This window comes from Engraulis encrasicolus, chromosome 20 (genome assembly GCF_034702125.1).
Source record: "Engraulis encrasicolus isolate BLACKSEA-1 chromosome 20, IST_EnEncr_1.0, whole genome shotgun sequence".
Lineage (NCBI taxonomy): Eukaryota > Metazoa > Chordata > Actinopteri > Clupeiformes > Engraulidae > Engraulis > Engraulis encrasicolus.
In genome coordinates, this window is record NC_085876.1 from 40,756,131 (window position 1) to 40,775,751 (window position 19,621).

Sequence of the window (19,621 nt, forward strand, 5' to 3'; positions counted from 1 at the left end):
AGAATTTTTGAATGTCTTCTTTTATTTCCAAAACCACATTTTAACTCCCTGTGATGAAAATTAGATAAAAAATAGAATAAGATTGAGAACCTTAACATATAAAAAACATCAGCGTTAATATCAGCCCATTTTTACCCATCGGACCGATTTCTGATGTGTTGAGAAATGTCAAATATCGGCCGATACCGATGTTAAGGCCGATATATTGTGCCCCCCTATCACAGACTATAGGAAAAATGATGCTTTCCACTTTATGTGGAAATTACGAGGTTGTTGTTGTTGTAATGTCGTAAAACACAACCAAGCCAAAGTTTTGTTGTGAAAACATACATTTTACCGTTTTGTGATTCATATTTGGTGGGCTTGTTGTGTGTTTTAGCATTAGCGTTTCCCCCTGCTATTCACAACATTTACCGTACGCTGCTTCTGAGAGAAATAAACTAGTATTTCTCTCCATCATGTTGAAAAGGTCAAAGGTCATCTCATTTGGGCAACTCATGTATCAAAATATTTAACGAGTTGCATAGTGGAAAATATCACATGGTGGGGTGTTTGACATTTTGGTATTTGGCGTTTGGTGTTCACCATAATTCCCATAGCATGTGGATGCCAGAAAAGCCTCTGTGTGTGTGTTTTTAACTGAGGACCTGCCAGCGATTCTTAGCCAGAAGGTTATGTTAGCCTATTGTTATGCTATCGTCTGTCGCGCACCTGTTTTGTTATTATGATTTAGTGTGGGTATTGGGTGAAGTAATATGTTTGATCTTCTCTCTCTCCCTCTCCCTCCTTCTCTCCCATTATGTTTGTCACTATGTCATTATTGTTTTTTTTTCTATTGCTCTATCTCTATCTAACCATCTCTTCTTTCCTCCCAAACACTATATTTCTTTTTCTGTCATTCCTTCTCTCCCTCTCCCTTATCCTTCCACTATACTGTATCTCTCGTTCTCATCCTTCCTCTCTCCATCTCTCCCTCTCTGTCATTCTTTGCCATTTCTTTGATCTTTCCATTCTTTTTCTTTTCTTTTCTTTTCTTTTCCTTTCTTTTCTTTTCTTTTCTTTTCTTTTCTTTTCATGTCTCTCTCTGTCTCTCTCTGTCTCTCTCTGTTGCTCTCTCTCTCTCTCTCTCTCTCTCTCTCTCTCTCTCTCTCTCTCTCTCTCTCTCTCTCTCTCTCTCTGTCTCTCTCTCCGGTCTACTGCATGTGTGAATGTCTCTAGGGCCCTACTGTAATCGTTCGTGGGACGGCTGGCTGTGTTGGGACGAGACGCCCGGGGGCACCTTTGCCACGCTCAGCTGTCCAGACTATCCAGGCTTTGACACCTCAGGTTGGTGGTGACTCCTCCTCCTCTTCCTCCTCCTACCAGCCCTTCATTTCCCCCTGGGGATCAATGCCAAAATAAAAGTCACTCTACTCTACTCTACCCTAACGCTATACACTACTCTGTTTCTTCTGCCGGTCTCCTCGGGGCTCCTAATATAGTTGCCAGTCGCCAGAAAAAATTGAGCTGTGTACTAGGGCTGGGCAATATGACGATATATATCGTTATCGTGATATAAAAGTGTATATCGTGACCTTTCTCCTATATCGTTTATATCGTGATAGTAATTTTATCCGTTGTATACAATTGAATATCATTTAATTACATTTCATGTTGTCACAATACACACTATAAGTTCATGTAACTGTAAAAATAACAATAAAAAGATCCATTTTAAAGAAAGGTTGTTTTGCGACATGAAAAAATAAAGAGCAAATAAAGAGAATAACTGAAAATGTAATTGTGCTATATCGTGATATATATCGTTATCGTGATCTAAAGTAATCCATATCGTGATATCGTTTTTTTCCCATATCGCCCAGCCCTACTGTGTACTACTACAGAGTGCAGAGAGGGAGAAAGGGATTAAAGGGAGAGAGCTTGTCAGCCTGGTAAACACCCTCTAGTACAGAGATGAACACTTCTGATAAACATAAATGTATATCATGTAGGCCTATACAGTAAATTTTACAGTGTTAATGGAACCCTAGAGCGAGACCAAACACATACCGTGACCGAGGGGTACATTATACTCTACAAAGTCCCCGAGGGCCAGTTTTTCCAAATTCCTCCCAATAAACGGCCAACCCAAAAACATGTATTTTTTAATTTTTTTAAAATAATTAATCGAGGGCCATATATGGATGCCACAAAAGGCTCGTGGGTTGCTATTTGAGTATGGGAGCGCTACAAGAATGGCGTTAACACCCAAGCTTACTCTTAGTCATGTTAGACAAAGGAGATACGCACTCCGCGCTTCTAAATTAACAATCCGGTCACGGTGCAACCAGAGCAGGACTAAATCATAAGTAAGAAGGAAAAATAATCTGGTGCCACACGGATGTCTATTTTTTGTTATCTATTTTTTTCAGTGCATTCAGACAAACGTTTTGACATTTGTCTTCATCAGAGCGCTCTTAGTCATGTCAGGAGAGGCAATAGAAGGGAAGAGTGTGCAAGTAAAGGATGAATGGGGAGCTGTGTGATCAAGGGCTTCTTCACTAGTGCAGTTGCTTGCATGCCTTTGCCTCTCTGGCGTCTCTCTCGCTCCTCACTCCCTATCAATCCATTAGCATGGTGTTTCTCAACAGGGGTATACAGCCCCTCTAGAGCAGTGTTCCTCAAACTTTTTCAGGCCAAGGAGCACTTTGCCTCCCCAAAAATGTTCAGGGACCACCTGTCAACTTAATCGACAGTTGACGGGTGCTAAATTTTTGACACTGCTGATTTTGATGCAGATCACTTACTTTTTATCCACATTCAGAAGCCTGTCTTGTTGTAGTGGAAATATGACAGCTGCGCATGGCTTTGAAATATTGTCAAAAATATAGCCTACTGCTAGCTTGTCTTAGAAAAGTAGAAATCCCCTCGCGGACCACCTGAGCTCTGTTGCGGACCACCAGTGGTCCCCGGACCACACTTTGAGAATCACTGCTCTAGGAGATGGGAAGGCAAAGTGCAGTAACTAAATACAGTATTTTGCCAAAATTGAATTTTGCCCTGAAATGGTCTTTATTACACCTCCTGTATCTTGTTGCGAAACCCTTATGGTGCAATTTTGTAGCCTGGTCCTGACCATCCCATAATACTACCATTTCATTTCGTATTTATGGTCTGGCATTTGTTTGCTCTGAAGCGATTGTAGAAAGCAGGAAGTTTGCACTCAGTTATAGTTTGAAATTATTGGACACCTCTCACCCAATCGCTGGCAGTTACTCAACAACAACATAGCGCAGACCAATGGCTCTGGCGCAGATGTGTACGTCATTGTCACGAGCGTTCTCCCCCTTTCGTCCCCACGTGGGGGGCGTATTCGATTATTGGCTGTTTTCTGGGGGGGCGTTGCAATCAAAATTCTACTGCTGCAAGCACTCCACAGAGAAGCACGGCCAGACTACAGTAGTGGAGCCAATCCTTTGGCGGAAGTACGTAGGATGGCTCGCGAGGCTAGCAATTTTGTGCCCCGTTTTAGAGATATTAGTATGCCAATTTCTTAGTTACTACAATATCCAAACTTTTACCAACACTTTGAAGGCCTTTTTCTCAGTTTCACTGTTGGCATAGTTACTGCACTTTGCCTTGGTAGGGCAGTCTACAGCCCCCCCCCCCCCAGAGAATGGGAAGGAGCCCTGACGGTGCCCAACGGGTTCCGCCTGCCCGATCCGTTCCCTTTGCACACTGCACATACACAGTGTGATGTATACGGAAGAGAAGTTGCCTGATCTGGTCCGTTAATATTTTACTTTGTCGTTTTAGGTGTTCATTTTGCAGGAGGAAGTTTGCGTTTTAAACTGTCTGTTTTATAATAATACAGAACCGTCACAGAAACGCTAAATAAGGTCACCAACTGGTCAGCTACCAACTAACTATTCAGAGCACAATATCACGTTATTTACAGCGACAAACAGCATTTGATGTAAAATAACAATATAAAGTAAAGGTATAATATAAATATATAACATCTCTCTTTGTGTTTATGTTCTGGCGGCTGCAAAATAAACATTAAAAACGTGAAAGTCATAAGGGAACGAATCAGGCAGGCGGTACGCGTTGGGCAGCTACAAGCCCCATGGTGGGCTTGGAGAAAGAGACAGCTGAGAGGAGGGGGGTTGCTCATTTGCAAATAGGGGTCATTCGTCTATTCTATGTTTTTAACCCTTTGAGGAGTACCATCACAAATATGTGATTAGAATTTTGCAAAAAAAAGACTTTGTGAGATTTTAACACAGACTTCTATGGGAGCTGTAGAGTGTTCAAGTGAAATTCTAGAAGAACTGGGAAAAAGTCCTTACTCCTCATACTGAGAGGTGCGTTGGGCGACTCATAATGAGGTCATCTCAGAAAGGTTGAGAACCGCCTGCATTAGCATGTGTATATGGTTAGCAGACGACAGCAAGAATGCCATCTACATGGATGAAAGAATAAAAACGAGGTGATTCTTGGCCTTTCTTTCAAGCTATTTCTCACTCTTGTGCGCTTTCTCTCCCTCCTTCTCTCCTTCCCTCTGTCTGTCTCGCTCTGTCTCTGTCTCTCTCTCTGTCTCTGTCTCTCTCTCTCTCTCTCTCTCTCTCTCTCTCTCTCTCTCTCTCTCTCTGAGCTTCTGGGAAAGCTTAGCTCAAACTTTACTTGGCAACTCCAAAGAATTTATTAGCTGAACGCAGAGTGAACAGCTGTGTGGAGAGCTATGGAATGGGGAACATCCTTAGCTTAACCCTGCTATTGCCTTACCAATTCTACAGTATATAGTATACTCTACACACAGTATATCGCTCTGCCCTTTGTCTTCTTCATGTGTATCTTTAACCAAACCCTAAGACAGTGATTTCCAACCAGGGGTACGTGCACCACTAGGGGTACGCAAGCACCCTCCAGGGGGTACTTGGAAAAAAATCTTAATAATACCAAATGAATGGAGCATAGTCATATTCTGATAGAGGAATAGATATAGAACATGGGTTAAGGGGTACTAATGGTACAAAAAAAAGGCTTAGGGGCAACGCGAGACAAAAAAAAGGTTGGGAAACACTGCCCTAAGATGTCAACCATTCATAATCTACGTCATTCTGTAATATAGTGCACACTGCACTTTATTTTTCCAAAATTGAGTAACATTTCAGGATATTCAGTTAAAAGGGAAGAAATTGAATTACGTGATTCATCCGTCAGTCTGCCTGACGCAGGATTTTGCTCCAGCATATTAGACAAGGCAGTCAGTCATCAGAATGAGCTATCGACGAGACATGACATTTGCACCACAACAGTTGTTTGACATTTGTTTTTTTGTTCCACACATGATCTCCAACAATGTTACAATACGGTGTGTCCCAACAGTGCAACTGAAGAGTTCAGATACAAAACCCCCTAAGTGCCTTTTCAGAAAATAATCTTAATTCATTTTTATTTAATACAAAACTATCAAAATTTCATATTTTTTTATTTTATTTATGTAATATAACTATTTATATGTATTATCAAGTACATGAATGTAAACCAAACCAACAACGGGGTTCTCTAAAAATATACACGTAGAAGTGCAGGTCTTCAGGAAATGGAGTTAGGGGGTTTTGCATCTGAACTCTTCAATTGGTGTGCTTTTTTTTCCCGGCAGAAAAAGTCACAAAATATTGTGATGAGTCCGGCTACTGGCACCAAAGTCCCTCTGTGAACAAGACCTGGGCCCACTGTCTGGCCTACCCAAAGGACAAGCTCAAAGTGCAGCAGGTACAGTACACTTTGCTTCTTTGTGACAATGCTAACATAATTACATCCAGTAATTACATAGGTAACACTTTATATTAATGTCTGCTTATCACACAGAGCCATAGCATCCACGTCACTCAGAGCCATAGCATCCACGTCACTCAGAGCCATAGCATCCACCGGGTCTACGTCATAATTATAGGGGCATTTTATTGGCCGAAAGTACGCAGTGTGAAATTTCCTCTGGTGACTCACAGAAAACGGCTGGATGTTTTTTTTCATGCCTGGGGTGTATGTAAGGCCAGTGGAGACCCAAAAAACAGTAGGAAAGCCAAAAAAAAGTGATTTGGGTCAATATGTCCCCTTTAATAACACTTAGTAAATAATGAACAAATGATGAAGAAAGCATTAACAAATGTTTGTAAATGACTTGTAAATGTTTGTAAATATTTTGTTAATATTTTATATTTATCATACATTTACAAATTGTTTGTAAATGACTAATAATACTCTGTTAATAGATTTGTGAAATCTTGAACATATTATTTGTAGATGTCCGTGGACATCGGCGCCAATGTGCGGGGTTCTATTGAAAACAATGGAATCAAACTTTTGCGGAGCAGTGCTCAGCACTTTGTCAGAGCCAGTGTGCGGAAGCCCTTAGTTCCTCACATTGGTCTATTGTGTTGTCATTGATCTACTGTGTTGTGATTGGTCCACTACTACCTCTGCAGAGGATCTCCACCTATGGCGCTCTGGCTCCCGACCCCAACATGGAGGAGGAGAGGAAGAAGATCATGGACGGCCAGTACAAATGCTTCGAGAAGATGAACAGAGACCCACCATACAACAAATCAGGTAGTTTCAATAACAATAACAATAGAGACTATAGAGAATATAGAGGCATAAGGTCCACAGGGGTTTGACCCAGGATAAGTGATAATTTACTGAAAAGGCACAATTCAGTTTCCAATATGTTGGATGGCTAAAGATGAAACGGTAACACTTTATTTTAGGGATACATCTATTAGCACTAATACATACAATGTTCCTGTATAAGTAACGTGTGCAAAGCAAAATCAAAAATTTGTTAGGCATGTATTCACAAATGTCTTGTTCATGCACAATAAGGGATTTATTACCAATTTAACCTTAGTAAGGACCTAGTAGGCCTTAGCGTTTGCTTAGTACATGCCTTACAAGTTACTTATGCAGGCATTAACATTGTATGTATTAGTGCTAATAGATGTATCCCTAAAATAAAGTGTTACAGATGAAACCTACTACAGGTACTTTGTGTTGCTTAAACAAAATGGACCTTTTAAATATAATCTTCACTATAAACATAGGGGCTTCGGTACACAGTGAAAAATGCAGTGTTAATTCAACATTTAGAGAATGCCACAGGACCAAATACAGATGTTAAATCAACACTCTAAGTGCTGAATTGGCATTGTGTTTGTGTTGTGGATTATTGATTTCATTAGCATCTGAACAGTATATAGTCCACACAGCATCCATCTGTTGGACTGATAAAGTGCGACCCAAGTGTGTGAAGCATGAATTCATAAAGGCACTATTCTTCTTCACTGTTGTAATGTACAGCGCTAGACTGATACATTGGATGTGGTTTCTGAATAATGAAGCATCCAAACTCTTTGGTAGATTGTGTGAAGGTCCTCTAGATCTGTCTCCCTCCAGTTATACAATGCCTTGCTACAATACAATGCCTTGCCTCGGAGTGCACAGCCATGGACAATTCACTTGATTGTTTTGAATACATTTACTGTTTCTTTATTTTGGCTACAGCCTATTGGCTGCATTTTGAGTGTGTGTGTGTGTTTAATGTCAACATTCTTGAAGTATTTCAACCAGACTGTCATTCAGGGTTGCCAGATGAGGCTGATGATTTCCAGCCCAAAAAATGCTCAAAACCCGCCCTAGAAGCACAAAAGCCGCCCATTTCTATTGATTTCTATGGGAAAAATTGGGCGGGTTTTTCTGCTAAATACCATTTTTACCCGCACACTGCCATCCTAAGCAGCCCAATTGTGTGGGAAACAGCCCAATCTGGCAACACTGCTGTCATTTTACTGCAATCTGTAACCTGGTTATAGTGTTGTATGCAACACTCTTCGTATGTATTCCAGTTTACTCAACTCTATTGTGCTCAACTCTAGATCTTTTTTTATTGTCAGTGGTTGGTAAAGGTTAACACTTTCTAAAAAAATGAGACTGATGTTTACTCACACGTTTTGGCTTTTGGTTTAGGTCTGTACTGCAACCGTACCTGGGATGGTTGGATGTGCTGGGACGACACTCCGGCAGGCACCTACGGGTTCCAGAACTGCCCCAACTACTTCCCAGACTTCGACCCCACAGGTACAGTAGGCTCAAGGGCTCACCGCTGACGACAGAATGAGTTGATGCACTGATGTACAGAACTGAGTCTGCACCTTATCATGGTGACAAAGCAAAAGGGGATTCTCTCTCTCTCTCTCTCTCTCTCTCTCTCTCTCTCTCTCTCTCTCTCCCTCACTCACTCACTCACTCACTCACTCACTCACTCACTTACTCTCTCTCTCTCTCTCTCTCTCTCTCTCTCTCTCTCCCTCTCTCTCTCCCTCTCTCTCTCTCTCTCTCTCTCTTCCTATCTCTCTCGCTCTCTCTCTCTCTCACTCACTCACTCACTCACTCACTCACTCACTCACTCACTCACACACACACACACACACACACACACACACACACACACTCTCTCTCTCTCTCTCTCTCTCTCTCTTTCTGTCTTTCTGTCTTTATTTCTCTCTCTCTCTCTCTCTCTCTCTCTCTCTCTCTCTCTCTCTCTCTCTCACACACACACACACACACACACACACACACACACACACACACACACACACACACACACACACACACACACACACACACACACTCTCTCTCTCTCTCTCTCTCTCTCTCTCTCTCTCTCTCACACACACACACACACACACACACACACACACACACACACACACACACACACACACACACACACTCTCTCTCTCTCTCTCTCTCTCTCTCTCTCTCTCTCTCTCTCTCTCTCTCTCTCCCTCTCTCTCATCTAAGGGTTCATCTCATTTGTCTTGGTGACATAATTTATTCCATTGAGCTGACCAGCATTTTCATTTGTTTGTTTGTTTATTTGTTTGTTTGTTTGTCCTAAATTAATTCCGATATGTAATCTCTCAGGCGGTTTATTGCTTACCCACAGGACAGTGTGCACAGGGCACCTGTGTTATTGAATATAGATGGCATTACCTATGATAAAGAGGAATGCTGGATTAGATGAGAAACGTTATTAATCCTAGATGGGGAATAGGATGTTAGGATGTGTCCATGTCTATGCATTTGCATCGGATGGAGAGAAACACATTTTCAATTTATCTGTGCATAAGAAACTGACAATAAAGCAGACTTGACTTAACTTGATTTCCTTGCATGCACAAATGCACAAAGCAATGCACCAATTCAGCCCGTCACTTACTCATTATCATACATCTGCATACCACATAAGTGTATACTTTAATAATATCTGCACTTGTAATGCTATGACTGGTAGTGCCTCTGTGGCTTTGATATAGCTATACAGCACAGTTGGCTAGGCTCTGCTGATCCACACTACACAGAAAAAAATCAGTGTTTTAATTCACATCTCCTAGAGTTAAGTTGGTTCCGGTCCGGAATACATTACGGTCTAAATAGCATTCTAACCCAGAAGTATGGAAAATGAGAAGGAGTGGAATCGAATGTAAAACACGCTCCTCTATTTGTCTTGCCTCTGTCAGTCAGTGTTAATTCACATCATCTACAGTTAAGTTGGTTCCGGAATACATTACGGTCTAAATAGCCTTCTAACCCAGAAGTCTATACCAGAGGGAGTGGAAACGAATGTAAAACACGCTCCTCTATTTGTCTTGCCTCTCTCAGTCAGTGTTAATTCACATCATCTAGAGTTAAGTTGGTCGTGGAGTACTCTCTAAGTGTTGAATTAGCACCGCATTTTTATACTGCCTAAATAGCCTTCTAACCAAGAAGTCTATACCAGAGGGAGTGGAAACGAATGTAAAACACACTCCTCTATTTGTCTTGCCTCTGTCAGTCAGTGTTAATTCACATCATCTAGAGTTAAGTTGTTCGCGGAATACTCTCTAAGTGCTGAATTAACACTGCCTTTTTATACTGTCTAAGTAGCCTTCTAACCAAGAAGTCTGATTATGTACCAGAAGAAGGAGTGGAATCGAATGTAAAACACGCTCCTCTATTTGTCTTCCCTCTGTAGAAAAGGTCACCAAATATTGCGACGAGAACGGCAACTGGTTCCGTCACCCCGACACCAACCGGAGCTGGTCCAACTACACGCTGTGCACCGCCTACACGCACGGCAAGCTGAGGGTCAGTTTGTTTGTTTGTCACACAATGTCCCCCCCAGCATTTTATTGTTAAGCCGGTCACCTTCACAACAAAACACGGTAACACTTTATTTTAGGGATACATCTATTAGCACTAATATATACAATGTTAATGCCTGCATAAGTAGCTTGTAATGAATGTACTAAGCAAATGTGAAGGCCTACTAGGTCATTACTAAGGTTAAATTGGTAATAAATCCCTTATTGTGCATGAACAAGACATTTGCGAATACATGCCTAACAAATGTTTGATTTTGCCTTGTACATGCCTTACAAGTTACTTATACAGGGACATTGTATGTATTAGTGCTAATAGATGTATCCCTAAAATAAAGTGTTACCCAAAACACTTCACTACCTTGACAAAAAATATTGTTCATTTTACTCTTCTTTGAGTTGATATTGATGTTGATCAGAGAAATATTACGACGAGCTGCGGAGATGAAATTACAATGGCCACCTGCAGAATTATGCACTGACTATTGACTCCATTACATGTTAGAATAATTTGACTCTCCACATTGCTGTAAATATTCTTTCTGGATTCATATTAGAGATGCACCGGATCCGGTTCCGGATCCAGATCCGTCAGGATAATAGGGTTTTTCACAGGAGTGAAAGCCCTTTGGAAGCGGCCGTTGCAGGCAGTCTGGCAATAAGCCAATGAGTCTAAAAAATAGTTTGAGCCAACGTAATGAAAAGGGCCCACGTGTGCGAGTCTAGTAGACTATATGTTTCAACCCTTTTGTAGGATCCGGTATCCGGTTCCGGATCCGGCAGGATCTTAAGCAGTGGATCAGGTATCCGGCAGGATCCTAAAAATCAGGATCCGGTGCATCTCTAATTCATGTAAAAGTTAACTGTGAAACATTGGCACCCCATTTCTTACTGTGATGCTGTCCATTCAGCCCTCCTCTCCCCGTACTTGTCGTTTTGTTTACACCTTCGTTTTTACCTTCACCTTGTGTGACTTGGTCTTTTTTAATCTCTTGATCATTGAATAAAGAGTGCTCTCTTTAAAAAAACACACACATACACACACTCAAAGGGACTGCAGTAACAGACGCAGAGGAAAACAACTGTCTGTTCGTCAGTGTGTCTATAAATAGACATGGCGATGATAACGGATGCACAGCCTCGAGGGGAACGTGACAGGAGGAGGAGGAGGAGGAGGAGGAGAGGAGAAGAGGAGGCGGTGGAGGGAGGAGGTATAGGAGAGGAGAATGAGGAGGAGGCAGGTGGATGAGGGGAGGAGGACAAGGAGGAGGATAGGAGAAAAAGAGGTAGGGAGGGCCACCAAGACGTGGTAATGATAATGGATGTGCAGCCTCGAGGGGTATGAGTCTAGATTAGAGGAGGAGGAGGAGGAGGAGGAGGAGGAGGAGGAGATGATTGGAGGAGGAGAGGAGGAGGAGTGGAGGAGGAAGAGTGTGGGGGGGGGGGCAGTGGGGCACTGTCTCGAGGGCTATGTGAGAGGATTGGAGGAGGAGGAGGAGGAGGAGGAGGTGGAGGAGAGGAGATGAGGAGGAGTTGGAGAGGAAGTGTGTGTGTGTGTGTGGGGGGGGGGGCACTGTCTCGAGGGCTATGTGTCTGGAGGAGACCGAGGTGGAAGAGGATTCCTGGAGGAGGAGGAAAGGAGAGGAGGAGGAGGAGGAGGAGCAGGAGAGGAGAAGAGGAGGTGGGGAGGAAGAGGAGTGGAGGTGGTGCGGAGGGCCACTAAGATGTGTTAATGATGAATGGATGAATGAACGAAGCGAAGGACAGCACTCTTCAGATTTCTTCTTTGTTTGTTCGCCCACGAACGTTTCGGGCCGAGCCCTCCTTCAGCGTGTAATGGCGCTGTCCTTCGCTTCAGTCATTCATTTATGTTTTTTGTGGGATTCAGCACCCAGTTTAAGAACTGTTAAATTAGCCTATTTTGGCGATAGTGTGGGTGAGCGCGTCTTCTCCACTTTTGAATGATAATGGCTGCACAGCCTCAAGGGGTACATGTCTGGAGGAGAGAAGAAGGAGTTGTGGAGGAGGAGATAATTGGTGGAGAGGAGGAGGGGAAGAGAAAAAGAGGAGAAGGTAGAGGAGAGGATTGGTGGAAGGAGTTGGGAAGGAGGAGAGAAGGTGGAGAAGGAGTTGGGGAGGAGGAAGCAGAGGATGAGATGGGAAGGAGGAGAGAGAGGAGTGGAGGAGGAGGAGGAAGAGACACCAAGATGTGGTAATAAGAACAGACGCACTGCTATGCCTCGAGGGCTGTGTGTCTGTAAGAGAAGAGAATGAGGTGGTGAGGTGGAGGAGAGGATGGTTGAGGAGGATGGAAGAGGAGGAGGAGAGGATGGTGGAGAGGATGGTAGAGGAGGAGAGGAGGTGGAGGAGGAGGTGAAGGAGAGGATGGAAGAGGAGGAGGAGAGGATGGCTGAGGTGGAGAAGGAGGTGGAGGAGAAGATGCTGAAGGAGGAGGAGAGGAGAAGAGTAGGTGGGGAGGGTGGTCAGAAACGTTTCTAGCACAAATAATCTAGCGCACAGTTTTACAATTTTCTAGTTTTAGATTCACTGTTTTCAAATTCCAACACTGAACTACACTGCTCTGATAACGGATCACAAAATTCATATAAATAGATGTTTGGCATGTTGTCCTGTGATGAAGTTCAACAGTGGCAATTACCTTGACACCGTTGCGCATTACTCCAATTACCACTTCAGCAGGCTGGTCCATGCCGTGAGGGTAATTTGCGGATAGCTTTTGTTTGTTGACCCATGACACTCAGACACCCCCACACCTGGAGATAATTACCAGAGCTAGAGTTTTAGACATGTTTTGGAGCTCTTTAAAGTGCTTTTTGTTTTGTGGGTTTTATTGCAATAGGACGAAGCAAAAAAAATTTTGGACAGGATGTGAGAAGGAGAAAGAGAGATGGAGCAGGGTTGGGAAATGACCCTGACTGGCTGGGTTTGAACCTTGGTCCCCATGGGTTCAACTCCCCCTGACCTGCAGCACATTAATTATTATTGTTATTTATTTATTTTTATTTTTATTTTATTTTTTTGGGGGGGGGGGTTATGCCTTTAATTCATTATATGAAAGATGACAAGAAACAGCAGAGAGAGACAGAGAAACAGAGAGGACAGACAGAAAGAGAGACAGACAGAAAACATCTTGGTTAATATAGAGGGTTTTTTTGGTGGTCTTTTTACGACTTTCTTGATGATAAAGGACAGTGTAAGAGATGGACAAGAAGCGAATTGGGAGAGAGAAGGGGAGGGGTCGGCAAATGACCGGGGCTGGAAATTGAACCCGGGTCGGTCGAATGGCAGGCGAGTGCCCTACCGGTTGGGCACGGCAGGGCCGGTTAATATAGACTCGAACGTGGGCAGGGCTGGACTGACCATCTGGCATACAGGGCATTTTTCCGGTGGGCCGACAGTCCCCAAGGGCCATTACTGTTGTTGTTGTGGTTCTATTCCTTTGGGTTGGCCCACAAATCAGTGGGGGTGGTGGGGGTGGGGGTGGATGGGGGCTGGGGCCTTGGTCCATCACCAATACAGACATTGTCTATGCCAAAAATGCCCGGGCCACTTTTCGGTCCCAGGCCAGCACTGAACGTGGGTGCTCATGGGCACTTGCCCATTTACACAGTAAAAATAACAGCACTTCATAATTCAACACTTAGAGTACTCTGTAACTTTCTAGTAGATGTTAAATCGACTCTTGAAGTGTCGAATTAACAAATGCATTCTTACAAATGCATGTGTATTACCAATTCATCATCCATAGCCGCGCAGCAAGCTCTCCTCTTCTTCAAGTGCTCCTAATGCAGAATTCTCAAGGGCTGCGAATGGAATAGTTAATCAACGTTTCTTCTACTTTTTTCCAGTGAAAAGACGGCGTCTTTATGAGGTTTGGGAGTAAACAGCGCCATAACCAAACCATCGCATTGTTTGTTGTCTTTCAATTACAGTTTTTAAATAGCTTTTTTCACACACCAAAGATTCACAGTCTAATTCAGTTTTTCGTGCACTGTGCACTGTGGCGTGCGACTGCGAGCTGATTTATAATGAGAAATGGGAATCCCTTTTTCGGTTTTCTTATGTCAGCTAACAAATGGATTAATGATTGATATGTACTTTGGGCTTAACTTTGGATAAACATTGAGGCGCTTCAATTCCCGGATTACGGAAAAGTAAAGGGATGCGTGATAGGAGATACAGTACATTTTGACTGATGTTATTGTGCTGCAGTATTACAGAACTATGCATTAATAACTGCAATGTTAAGTCAACACTTACAGAGTACTCTAGACCAAATGCATAATTATATGCCTTGGGATCTGTAGGCTATCAATACATTATTATGGATATTATTATTAGTTACTTATCTCCCTTCTCCACTGAGTTTTCTTGTGAAGTGAACTGGTGAAGTGTCTAAGATAACTTGGATGCAAGAAAAATCTTGGAATGCCGAGGGTATCTAAGGGATCACGTTGGGAAAGTTGCCCTGAGCCTATAAAAACCTAAATATCTCAGCCTCTGATGCACATAAACACATGAAATAAGTTGCATTTAAACAATAAGACCAAAAGTCAAACAACATACACTGAAATGGGTTAATTATTCAAATCTCGCAAACTTTAAACCCTAGACAAACTCCTCACCATTTAGCCATGGCTATCTTGCAGAGAAACCTATAAACCCCAAAACCAAAATGATAGCAGAGAAACCCCAAATAAACCACAGTGAACACGGCTTTTAACTGAATGTAATAGAAGCCGATTATGTAATTCTAAGACCGCAACCTTGGGCTTAAACCCCCTCCATACAGCTTCTGCATAATACATTAATGATTTTCTTTTTTGTTGTCTTTGTTTGTTTTTTCAGATGGCCTTCATCTTGTACTACACAGCGATTGTGGGCCATTCGCTCTCCCTGGTGTCTCTCCTCATCTCCCTGGCCATATTCTTCTACTTCAGGTAGGAATATTTTATTATGAATGTTTCATTTCCAAGGAACGTTCCAGTAACGTTGGAGACGGGGCTGGGCTGGCACAAAATATCAGGCCAGGCATTTTCAGCCAAGACCAGGCAACGAGAGAGACAATGAAGCCTGTGACAACGTTTTTAGTCATCTGTTTGCGAGCTATTTTGACCACAACAGCCAAAATTAATATTTAAATCTAACTCTCAGAGGTCAGGTGTCAGGCGATACAAGGATTTATACCACTTTGAGGGGAGGACCAGGCCAAAATCATCATCAGTCACCCAGGCAGATGCCCTGTATGCCTTATGGCCAATCCAGCTATGGTTGGAGAGATGCAGTTCTCACTTGCTGCATGCATGCGTGCATGGTCCCCGTTGTTCAATTATGCAGAAAGAGATTTGAGCGACAGCCCCATAGACGAGTGTTTCCACCTCTAACTCTTCCTGCCTCTCTCTCTTGCCCGCCTGCCTGCCTTCTTGTGTTTTTCTTTTTTTCAATGACTTGCTCAAATCAGAAGTCATAAAAAAGTTATGGCAGGCAGGCAGCACCCGTGTGCTGTGCGTGTGCCTCATGCAATTTGCAACAGCCTCCCTCGGTTGATGTCTTGGCATTATTGCGGCAATGAGGTCGCTCTGTATTCGATTTGTCTTCTCTCCGTTGTCGACCTTATTCGGGCAATGCTGATGATGTGTCCTCTCTCCAGGACACAAGGGGGGTGATGGGAAGGAGGAGCGGGTGGGGGTGGACGTGATGGTGGGGGGTGGACGTGATGGGGGGGGGGTGGTGGCAGTCAGGTGGTGGTGGTGGAAGTCAGGGCCACTGACAGCGTTTGGCCAGGCCCAGGACAAATTCATCTGCAAGCCCCCCTACCCCACCTAATAAATACAATAGGCTCCCAATTCTTGGGGTGCATTTCTTGAAAGTGTAGATAGATGTTAGCTGTTAGCAACTTTGGTAGTTGTCAATGGGAAATTGCATTGCAACCAACAAAGCAGCTAATGTCGTTCGCAACTATGCTTTTGAGAAATGCACCCCTGAGCCTGCCTGGGCCTGGGCCGGGACAACTGACCCGTTCATCCTCCCCTGTCGGCTTTCCTATAGCGGTAGTGAAGAGGGCTGGGCAGTAGATGTGGTGGTGTAAACAGTTAACGGTCGATGTTATACTTTATTTTATTCAAAGCACAAAAGGGCTCTCAGACGCGAGCCAGCCGTCTTGCCTGTGGGCTGATTTACCACAAGGCATTAAGTCGCGTCATTCGTCACCCCTATTGGAATTGGATTGGAGAGATGGATGCGTGTTCTCCTTGAAGCGCCAGTGGAAATGTGTGTAGACACACACACACGCACACACACACTTACAGTATACTACATACTCACAGTACGCATACAAACATAGTACACACACTTACACATACACATGTCCACAAGGACAAAGGGAAACAGACTCTCTCTCTTTCTCTCTCACTCACTCACTCTCTCATTCACTCACTCACTCACTCACTCACGCACGCACACACGCACGCTGCAACATGCACGCACACACACACACACACACACACACACACACACACACACACACACACAGAGAGAGAGAGAGAGAGAGAGAGAGCGATAGGGCTGAAAGGGACATTTTCTTTGCATTATGTCTATGGCGAATGATTATTTCTTCACTGCTTCTGTGACTTTCATTTCGTTTCATCTGCCAATTTGGCCAATCTGCACGGTCACAATAGAATGTACACAACACATATGGAAATTATTGGGACTCCTCATACATACAAATGCATTTTTTATTCATCAGAAGCAAAGAAGACAATATGGTTTTTTAAATACATTTTCTGTGTGTGTGTGTGTGCACGTGTGCGCAATGTGCTTTCAAAGTTCTCTCGCAAGAATTGCAAATATAACATCCGGTAAATTGCAAGTAGTTTATCCAGCTTTGTGGTATGTGTTTGTACTGTAGGCTTCGCCACGCATCCTCCCTCCCTCCCTCTGCGCTAATCCTAAACTCCGACCGTGACAATGAAATTGGTCTCTGTAGTGCGGTGCGGTGCACTGCGCTGTAAAATTGAAGCGGTCTAGTAAAGAAAAGTGGCATGGATGATGGGGTTTCTGTTTCTCTCTTTTCATGGCGACTCAATGCAGCCGCTTACCCATGTCATCACTGTCCCTTTGGGGGAGAGGATGCCATGGCTCCGTCTAATAATGGCACGGAAATGAGATGTTTAAAATGGGCTTTTAGACTTTTATCAACCTCCCAAACGTTTTATTAGAAATAAAGTTTTATCTACCCTTGAGGGGAGCTTATTGACCTGTTAATAGTGTGTTTACTTCATGATACAGTTTATGAGCCAAATGCAAAATTACACTACCTCATACAAACACTTAATGAATTCAGCTTGTGACTTGTGTTTGTCACGTGGGGCAGCTGTGGCCTATTGGTTAAGGAGGTGGTTGCAGGTTTGATTCCCACCCTTACTGTACCTCTCTCTACAGCTCCAGCCATGGCCGAAGTGCCCTTGAACTGGGCACCTAACACCACATTGCTCTAGGGACTAAAACCAAGAATCTGTATCTAAATAACTGCAAAACATTTTGGATTTTTAAAAGAGCATCAGGTACACGCAGGGTGCGATTTGTCGGAAAACCAGAAGGGGGGATATGTTTCAGATTTTAAGCATTATCAATGGAATTACATTAAACTGTGATTAAAATTATGAGTAAAAAGTGGCGACATCAAAACCAGAAGGGGGGACAAACCCCCCCCATCCCTCCCCCCCACACACACACAAATCGCACCCTGGGTACACGTAATGCAATGTAATGTAATGTTTGTAGGCTTCTCCATGCATCCTCATTGCTAATCTGACCTCAATGTGACTCTCATTTCTCCCTTTTCGTGGCAACTCAATGTTGCTATTCAGCTATGTCATCGCTGTCCCTTTGATGGAGAGTGGATGCCATGGCTCAGTCTAATGATGGCAAGGAAAGGAGATGTTGCAAATGGGCTTTTAACTTTTACCCACCCAGCTTTTACCATGCCTAACTTCTATCAGAAATGATGTTTATTCACCTGTGAGAGGAGCCTATTGCACTGTTAATAGTGTGCTTAATAGTGTGTTTACCGCATTATTCATATTATCAGCTAAATCCGGAATAGAAATGTGCAAAATCACACAGCCTCATCTGCATTGGCTTTGTGTGCACTGTGTGCGGAACCATTTTGAATATTTCCAGTGTGGTCTAATCATATTTCAAATATCTTTTGTCGAGCATCCAAAGGCGTACAGTGCGCCAGCCTTATTGGGATTCATAATTGGTCCAGACATTTGAAGTCACGTTGAACACACTGTATCTGATTGTCTGTCGAATAATTGTAGAAGGTGCGAGGGCCATGGAGGAGGAGGGGTTCTGCATAGAGTGAACTTGCGGAGGTCAAAGACATCAAAGCTAATGAGATAGCCTCGCTAAGCAAGCCTTCAAAAGCAAAGCCTTCCTCCTTACTTTCCCGAAGTTCGTATTTAGGAGTGAGGCAAAATGGAGAGCAAATGAGGAGGAGGAGGAGGATGGTGGAGAGGTTGGGAAGCAGGCATCTTAAAAATAACTAGTCCCTAATATTATCCATTCTAGCCTAATTTTGCATGTATGGTACCAGAACGCTCAGTAGATTTTTTCACTATTTTAAAAATGTTCCACGTGAATAAATCCTGGATAAAATGAAAAGAACAGGCTGGCCTACATCTACAAGACAACACCCAGCAATGTCTGGAGCTCTCAATGATTTTTTTATTATGGCACATAGAATTGACTGATGTTCCTCTGCTGTGATTCTTTGTAAGAGTTGGCTGTCCCAAAACATCAGTCAATTTTATCTATCACTAAAATGTTTTAAGTATTTGGAACATGTCTGTTATACGTGTAGCCAAGTCTGTTGTTCAGAGTCTATGGCCCTGGGGCTATGATCATGAAAGAGGTTATAGGCTATCACAAGTGATACTGTTCTATAAAATTGGATCACCGAAGAAGACGGGCCTATATCACAAGCAATACTCGTCCATAAAATGTGATCACTGAATATGCTATATCACAAGGAGTACTCTTCTATAAAATGTGATCATCAAAGAGGCTATGTCAAAATCAATACCCCTCTATACAGCCTTCAACAAGAAGAACAAATATAATAGTCACTGTGCCTCTGTTATGTGCATTGGTTTCTCTCCTTTGCTAATGTTCCTCAAAGCCCCCAGTGGAATACCCAACAGGCATGTCTCTTGGCCAGGTCTTAGGTCTTCAAGAACCTCTGCAGAGATTTGGTAATCATCCGCCATTTTATGGCAGCTCGTAAATATGCGCAACTCCGACGCAGGTGTAACATACTACTCCTCGCTCACTGAAAACCACAATCGGCCTCGTCCAGAAGTCGTGTAAGAATACGCTCACACCATTTATCAGGCACATTGTTTTTC

At 43.2% G+C, this 19,621-nt stretch overlaps 1 protein-coding gene across 1 annotated transcript in view; it reads left to right on the forward strand.

The window, feature by feature from the left end:
- calcr (calcitonin receptor) overlaps nt 1-19,621 on the forward strand; it is a 123,833-nt gene that overhangs the window by 65,970 nt on the left and 38,242 nt on the right. The window contains exons 4-9 of the mRNA XM_063185953.1: nt 1,219-1,326; nt 5,648-5,760; nt 6,474-6,597; nt 8,011-8,121; nt 10,061-10,173; nt 15,057-15,148. Coding sequence (XP_063042023.1) covers nt 1,219-1,326; nt 5,648-5,760; nt 6,474-6,597; nt 8,011-8,121; nt 10,061-10,173; nt 15,057-15,148 — 661 coding nt within the window. The remainder of the gene's footprint in view (nt 1-1,218; nt 1,327-5,647; nt 5,761-6,473; nt 6,598-8,010; nt 8,122-10,060; nt 10,174-15,056; nt 15,149-19,621) is intronic.